Source organism: Sinocyclocheilus anshuiensis, unplaced genomic scaffold (assembly GCF_001515605.1).
Source record: "Sinocyclocheilus anshuiensis isolate Anshui unplaced genomic scaffold, SAMN03320099.WGS_v1.1 scaffold856, whole genome shotgun sequence".
In the NCBI taxonomy this organism is placed as follows: domain Eukaryota; kingdom Metazoa; phylum Chordata; class Actinopteri; order Cypriniformes; family Cyprinidae; genus Sinocyclocheilus; species Sinocyclocheilus anshuiensis.
Window position 1 is genome coordinate 178,287 of NW_015552603.1, and position 8,938 is coordinate 187,224.

At 36.2% G+C, this 8,938-nt stretch overlaps 1 protein-coding gene across 2 annotated transcripts in view; it reads right to left on the reverse strand.

Annotated features, from left to right (window-relative positions):
- The window catches only part of jam2a (junctional adhesion molecule 2a), a 42,547-nt gene that overhangs the window by 19,256 nt on the left and 14,353 nt on the right, over positions 1–8,938 (reverse strand). For both annotated transcript variants that reach the window (XM_016456875.1, XM_016456873.1), the window contains exons 4-6: positions 6,213–6,362; positions 6,064–6,136; positions 5,510–5,621 (exon numbers count right to left, since the gene is read on the reverse strand). In XM_016456875.1, coding sequence (XP_016312361.1) covers positions 5,510–5,621; positions 6,064–6,136; positions 6,213–6,362 — 335 coding nt within the window. The remainder of the gene's footprint in view (positions 1–5,509; positions 5,622–6,063; positions 6,137–6,212; positions 6,363–8,938) is intronic.

Genomic DNA, 8,938 nt, shown 5'->3' on the forward strand with positions numbered 1-8,938 from the left:
ACTCACCTCCACACCAAGACAAACACAACTGGAAAGGGAGGGAGGGCTTCACTTCTGCGGCTCTCTGCCTGATGCACATGTGCCGATCAATGTGTGCTACACTGCTGTGCTGCGAGGAGGGGCGTCGAAACTCAACAGTCTCAACATTTCCCGACCCGACCTGATATTTAGATTTTTTTATTAGTTTGACAGGGAAAGCTGTGCGCAAACAGAAACACGCGCACATATAGCTATACATTGATTAATTTATCAACAAAAAAAAAAAGACACTCCCCGGAAAAAAAGGGCACTTTCTCTCGAGGAAGAAAAAGGGCAGGTGCTCAAGCCCCATTTTATGTCTGTGTGCACGTGCCTGGTAAGACAAGTAACTATATTTGAAGCAGTAATGCAGCTTCTGTTTTCTCTGCATTGCAAAGATGGATTTTGTTAATACTGATTTAATTTAAAAGGTAAAAATCTATTTAAACTTATTGGAAAATATTATTTTCTATCATTGCTGTGAACTGACCACCACACAGAATATGAAGAATATCAAAAATGTTAGGAATCAGCTGTCCACGGTAGTCCTTAAGATATCAGCACAATAACACACTCAGTAAATGCCCCTTGTAATGCAGCTTCTGTTTTCTCTGCATTGCAAAGATGGATTTTGTTAATACTGATTTAATTTAAAAGGTAAAAATCTATTTAAACTTATTGGAAAATATTATTTTCTATCATTGCTGTGAACTGACCACCACAAAGAATATGAAGAATATCAAAAATGTTAGGAATCAGCTGTCCACGGTAGTCCTTAAGATATCAGCACAATAACGCACTCAGCAAAGTATCATCTAATTATCGTTATCAATAAAATCCCAGAAAATATTGAGATATATTTTTGTCAATATCGCACACCCCTAATATATTTAACATTTTGATTAGAAAAAAAAATTCAAATAAATATGAGAAGTTACCTTTTTTCCACTTGAGCCCCTGCCCCTCAAAATGTCTGTGCACGTCCCTGTATCTTACTATTTATTTATCTATAACCTATGACTCTGACTGCTCAAACCAGATGTGACAAGAGGTTTCTGATCTTCATTTAGCATTATGGCGCGACCGTCGAGCCCACAGAGTTCATCTGTAGGCTAAGAACATTTCAAAAGAATCATGTAATAATTCGGAAAATTGTTGTTAGATGGATAGAACTTAAACTTTGAAACTGCTAGTTAACTTTCTTTTCTGCTCAAGACGAGAACGTTTTGATTATTGTAGCTACATTGTTTTTAGTAGCCTAGGCTAGATACTGCTTTTAGGTAAAATATTAAAATAGTAGCCTATAGATTTCAGGAGGAAAGCCCTGAAAAGAAACCGTATGTTTTCTGTCACATGGCCTTGCATGTATCTAAATGTAAAAATACAATACATGTAAAAATGTGTTTTGTTTTTTGTCCGTACCTCTGCTTGGAAGAAAATATAGAGGCTGCACCTCTTTGAACTTTAATTGAATACTCCTGACTTATTTCATAAAGAAATACTTTATTTGTATGGTTTTGTAATATCTGTGTCACATATTTCCTTGTGTGTCATGGTAGATCGGACTCTTATTACAGAATTTGATTACAGAAAAACTGTTTTGAACATGGTAATGGATTAAAACAAGTAACAGTCTAGATGTACATTAACCTTACATCTTAACACCTCTTTTTTTTACAAAGCAGATCATAGATAATATATTTTGTCTGTAGCTTATAAAACTGCTTCATAAATAGGAAGATTTCAATTCATGAGGATTCAGAATGGGATTTTTTTAGCGAGCCATTAAATGACTTGAGACTCGACTCGGACTCGTGACCAAAGACTCTAGACTTGACTCAGACTCTAGCAGTAAAGACTTCAGACTTGACTCAGACTCCAGGTTAAAGACTTCAGACTTGACTCAGACTCCAGATTAAAGACTTCAGACTTGACTCAGACTCCAGGTTAAAGACTTGTGAAAATCTCTCGGGCAGACTATCTTCAGTTAAAATGAATCTTTCCAAAAAATAATTATCTTTTTTCTATGACCCCTGTTTGTCCCCCTTCTTGCTGGTTTTCTTCTCTTAATACAATTGTCAACACATTCTACTGGAAAGGACAGAAATCAAGAATCAAACTCACAAACTTACAGAAACCCAAACCTCTTGGAGGGCTAAATGCTGCACATTTCTACTACTACTTCTTAGCAACACAGTTACAGTACATTAAATATTGGTCCAGTGATTTAGCTTCAGCTTGGAAAGATACAGAACAGTTATTAATTCAACAAATACCATTAAAAACATCCCTTATTGACAACATTAAGAAACATAATTGTTTTAAATACAATGGGTATAGAAGTGAATTACCCCCCTTTAAAATAATCACATTTTGTTGCTTTGCAGCCTGAAACGAAGACGGACACAGTTTTTGTTTTATAAAAACAAAATCAGACCATTTGACTTTCAACTGTGATCAGCTGTGGTCATTTTGATTAGCTCAGCATGAAAAGAGCTTTCCTGGAGCATTTCAGTCCTTGGTAGTGCAACTGAAGCAAACAATCAACTATGGGTGGCAAGACTCTGTCAAAAGATCTCCGGGATAAAGCTGTGGACAGGCACAATTTTTTCAAAGGCTTTATCAATCCCTAGAAGCACAGCGAAGTCTATTATTAAGAGGCATTTGGTACAACACAGAGCCTCCCTGGATCAGGACGTCGCTCCAAAAACAAAATGTGATTAATTTAAAGGAGGTCATTCTTTTCTATACCCACTGTATGTCACTATGAGCATGACACTACTAGCCTGGTGGAAAGCTAACAGTCTTTTGCATCTCACCTCCTTACCATCTAGTTGGACACCATTATGGAACAACAACATGCTCACTATCAACAAAAAATCTTTTCTCTTCCCAAAAATGAAAGAGAAAGGAATATTAAACTTGGGAGATATTTTAGAAAATGATCTACTTATGACTATTTACTGTATGACGATTACAAAAAAAAACAAAACAAAAAAAAAAACAATAATATTGCAGAAAATACACGCTACCAATACATACAAAGGAAGCTATAAAAAGTAAACAATATTAATACCTTTGTGAATCATAATCATGAACTAAAAATTTAAATCTTTACCTTGTATCAAATTATTAGCACGAATATATCATATCTTAGCCTCCAATGATCTCCAAGTTCTCTACCTACAAATAAATGGTATAATGTTCGTCACTGTGAATATACGGACCTAGACCTTTTAAAATTTTGCAAAGATATTTTTGTCTTCTCTGGTAATTCCAGAATACAGTTGATACAATACAAAATACTATATATTGAGTACATATCACAAAAAGTAAACTCTCTTATGGGCTGTCAACACTAATACCTGTACATACTGCCAAAATAGATTAGATGATTATATCCATTCCTTCTGGAACTGTATATACATAAAGAAATTCTGGTCAGAAATTTTACATAAATTTGAAACGATTCTAGATGTTAATCTCTCTTTATCCCCTTCAATGTTTCTGTTGGGAGATCTTTCTTCTATTATTTCTTCAAAAGAAACAAAAACGTTTAACTTTACCTCAACCATACTAGCAAATAAAAATGAATACTATTAAACTGGAAGGATAGAACAAAATTATCTATTACCCAATGGTTCAACATATTAATAGACACTTGAGAAAATGACTGCCTCACTTAGAAATAAAATGACTGCTTTTGAAAAAACATGGAGCCCTCTACTAAAGTTCCAGGACAGTTGAATCCGAAACATGAAACAAGGCATATAATCAAGGTGCGGATAAATTAGATGTTAAATAAAATGAGTATACAGTTAAGTATATGTATTTCTTATGTAGATCTGTTTGCTTGTCCCGTTATGTGTTCAGCAATGTGTGTTATAGTCATAAGTGTATCTCATGGTCATGTCTGTTCTATGTATAATTTAATTTGTTTACATTCTATGTACTGTATGTATCGTACCCTTCAGCTACTTACAATAAAAAAAAAAAGAAATGCACCTTTCATACAGATTACATAATTTGTTTTTGATTTGAATTGGTTCATTTAAAAGTAGAGATGTCAAGCTTTCTGTAGATATATTTCTCATTTCTGTGAGTCAAGTAGCCTATACACCGAGTTTCGCCATACTTGAGTTTTGTGCCGCGCTCCAGTGCACGGAGACAGGGACGGCAAAAAGCACGTCCTGTTTGTTTTCTTTACTTTACAGAAGTACAGCGTCTTATTGATATTGTGAGTGTAATAAAACAAAAATCCCCTTGACAGTTTAGATATATTACTCTTACTTACGTAATTACTGTAATTACCTCAAGGACCAGTTGTTAACGATCTGTCCATCACTGACACTAGGGCTGCACGATATATCGCAAATGTAAATATCGCGATATGCATATAGCAACGGTGTGCGATATCTGAATAATTTCAATAATAGGCTACTTAAATCAAAACGTTGCAAAAGGTCAAAGTTTTAGTTCGACGCATATAGCAGAGAATTGCTATATAAAGAGTTAAAAAGAGTTAAGTGCAATAAGTTGCAGAAAACAACTCTTTGCCGTTTCGTCTTGCTGTCTGCCTCACAACTGAAGCACGCGCACAAGCCGCATCTCGCACAGCGTCTCTTCTGCCGCACACGTGCAAAGCACGCACGCACACACAGAGACGTGTTTCAGACGTGTTTCGTCTTTCGCATCTCCTCATAATTCTGTGTATGTGTCTGTTCAAACATGTCAATAGTACCCATCTCGACGATCATTCTCGTAAACGCAGTCAGTTATGTTTTAAATGAATGTACACAGCTGAGAAAGAAATCGGATGGGTATCATTATACTGAATCCTGCAGTCGGATTTAAAGGGACAGCAGCCTATAAATACGTCCTGCTGAATATGTCCCTAATGTTAATCAAACAACAAAACAGCTATAACAGATAATAATCTAAATTTAATTCATACAGTGAACACAATGCAGTGTTATTTTACACTTAATAAATTTCTATTTCTATTTCAAATAAATGCTGTTCTTTTGAACTTTCTAATCATCAAAGAATCTGAAAAATAAAATGTATCACTGTTTCCACAAAAATATGAAGTGGCACAACTGTTTTCAACATTGCTAAAAATCTTAAATGTTTCTTCAGCAGCAAATCAGCATATTAGAATAATTTCTGAAGGATCATGTGACACTGAAGACTGGAGTAATGATGCTGAAAATTCATATATAATATTTCATAATATTAGTTTTTACTATATTTTTTTATCAAAAAAATGCAGCCTTGGTGAGCGAAACATACCACTTTCAAAAATATTAAAAAACCTTTTGAACAGTAGTGTAGATAAGCTGTTAAGAGGCTCTTTCACCATCTTATACCTGATTCTCATCTGATTTGTAATGTTCAATCAGCTGAATGTGCTGTGTTAACTAGATTAAACAGCATTAAACACATTCATCTCATCAGTTAGCGGGTCAACACTGGCAGTTTTCATCCTCACCAGTATGCCGGTGAACTCATTGACAGTGTATGTAGCGTTGGGCTGGCGGATGGGCAGAGCGCGGTTATCTTTGAACCAGGTGTAGACAGCAGGCGGGATGCTGTGCTGGTCCCTACAACGCAGCTCCACCTGAGAGCCTGTCACAGCAGAGCTGGGCACGTCATCGCATTTATTTAACAAGGTATCGCATTTTTTTTTTCAATATTGCACAGCCCTAACTGACACATTTTTTTTATTATCTTTTTATAATATTATTATTAAAATAATATTTCAGTCGACTAAGCCTCTAGTCGACTAACGGCAGCCCTAATGCCTATATATTTGATATTCTCGTTTTCTGTGTAAGCACCTTAACAGAATTCTACCAAAGACTGTAAATGCAATCACAAGTGGGATTGATTAATATGTAGATAAAAAAAAATCAAAAATAACATTTTTTGTTTACAAAATATATCTGTGTGTACCGTGTATATTTATTATGTATATATAAATACACAAACATACATACATGTTTGAACCAGGTGTAGACAGCGGGCGGGATGCTGTGCTGGTCCCTACAACGCAGCTCCACCTGAGAGCCTGTCACAGCAGAGCTGGGCACGTCACACAATGGTGTTTGTGGAGGCACTGAAAACGCATGAAACACATCAGACACACAAGTAGTACACACAGAGCATAAGAGAGCAGGACAGACGTGTGTTACCCAGCACTCTCAGTGTGACGTTGGTCTCTCCCAGCGTGATGGAGTCCAGCGGAGCGCTGACCTCACAGCGGTACTTGCCCGTGTCGACCTGAGTCACTCTGCGCAGCCGCACTGTTGCCCCTTTAATCTCTGCACGATCATGAAATGGCCCTGAGCAACACAGAAGACATTTGCACATCCCTAAATGATAATAACTGCTTCACCAGATCCAGTGGTAGACAGCAACGAAGTATTTTTACTACATGACTGTACTCAAGCACATTTTTCAAGTATCTGAAACCTTTACTTCACTACATTCCAAAGCATGATATCATAAATTTTACTCCGCTACATTTCTTAAAAACATGTCGTTCCTCGTTATTTTGAACTGGAGAAATAGTCACTCACTCCTGGATGCGATAGCAGTGTCCAGTTTGTGAATCGGTTCACAAATCACTCTGAATGATTCATTCACAAATTGAACTGAGCAGATTGACATTGAGTCACAACTCACGGATTCAAATGATCCGGTCAAATAAGTCTCCATTTAAAAATTGATTGAAAAGTTTGACTGAAAATGAGCCAGGAACGGGCGGGAGATCCTCAGAGCTTAAGTGCGACAGCTTGATGGCGTGAACAGTAAGTTACTAATGCCGAATTTTTTTTTTTTTTAGTTTATTTTTGTAAATGAAAATCATATTTAGGTCACAACTGTCAGTTGTTTGTGAACTAAATGGGCTGTAAAAGGGTAAGCTGTTTAAGCGCACATCATACACATGCTTATAATTCTTCATACATGAAAAGAACATTCAAATATAAGCCGTTACTGTTAAATGCGATTGCCTTTATTATTGAATTTCATTAGTCCCAGTTTTGATTGATGCACGACTGTTCACGGAAAAGTGAGCAAGACACCACAGTTACAATATCATGATTATGGTTAAATAAGAAAAGACATATAACCACTAAACTGAATTTTATAGCAAATATGAAAACGATATTAAAATAAAACGAATTTAAAAATTCAAAACTATAATAACCTTGCCGCTGAGGTGAGGGGCGGGATGTTTAGATGCGCACTAGAGGTAGTTTAGCTAATCACAACACACTGGGCTAGCTAACCAATCAGAGCCCATCGCCTATTTCTGAGGGAGGGGATGCCGCATTGTATGTTATTGTAAATGAAAATCATATTTAGGTCACAACTGTCAGTTGTTTGTGAACTAAATGGGCTGTAAAAGGGTAAGCTGTTTAAGCCTACTGTATGAAATGCTTGAATGTGGACATGCCTGAACGGGTTTAGGTTTTATTTAAAAACTAAACATAACATTAATATGTTTGCATAGCATTGCATAGACTCATAGTGTCTTAAAATGTTAACACATTTTGCCCTGTGACATCTGATTTTATGTTGTATGTTTATATTTGTAAACACATTTTGTTTTTACTTCTTCATTCATATATACTAGGCTATATGTGTAATAGTGTGTTGCAGCACAAGACGCACATTGCAGGAGAATTCAACAAACTAACAGTCTTTAATAATAAATCTGACAGGAACACTCAGGAGGAAACACGACACAACAACTGAAATGTACAAACAATACCAGACAAGGAACTGACTAAAACTGAGGGCTTAAATAGACGGATGATTAACTGAATCAGAACAGGTGAGAACTAATTAGGGAAAATGGGAACAAAGGAAACTGGGTCAAAATAAACAAGGAATACAGAACTAAACTAAAACAGAAAATAACCCTGGCAATATTGTATATTTTATTTATTTTCACTTGTTTGCACACTTCCGCGGGTAAAATAGTTAGTCTATTTCCTGTTGCTGGAATTAAATGGGTGAGATGACTGCGGAGATGGATTCTACATTTGTGACACAGACACACTCCTGTTATTTTCAGTTCATCGGAGAAAAGGGTGAAAATGCATATAGTCAGGTGCAATATGTGCAACACTAAACTCTCAACATGGAGAAATAGCACGAGTAAAATCTGGAAACACCTGGACTGGTGCCACTAACACTAAGCTATCGGAGAGAGCTGCGGGGTCTGAGAAGAGAAAAAAGGCGGCGGACGAGCGCAGACAAGCAACAAAAAGTTTAACTAAAAATAAAATCTGTTTTTATTAAATCATAGTGTATATATATATACCAGACAAGGAACTGACTAAAACTGAGGGCTTAAATAGATGGATGATTAACTGAATCAGAACAGGTGAGAACTAATTAGGGAAAATGGGAACAAAGGAAACTGGGTCAAAATAAACAAGGAATACAGAACTAAACTAAAACAGAAAATAACCCTGGCAATATTGTATATTTTATTTATTTTCACTTGTTTGCACACTTGAGTTATCATTAATTATCAGTTGCTAAATAAATATTTATCGATCAGTACTTTTATTTTTTACTTTTAAAGGGGTGGTTCATTGCGATTTCACTTTTTTTAACGTTAGTTAGTGTGCAATGTTGCTGTTTGCAGTTTCGAATGATCTGTATGACCAAAAATGACGGGGTATTTTTTTGTTGTTTGTTTCCGCTGTTCGATCGCGCCGGCGCCTCACGCACACACATAGGCCTACAGCATTGCAAACGTTGCAGCCTGTTCATTATCAGAATAAAATACAGTCAACCAAACATAGATACACTGGTTAATTTAAATAGTGCGTACTTCGTAGTAGCTACAATCGGTGCCATTCAGCCTGAGCTCGGGCCAAACACACATTTGCTCATGTGA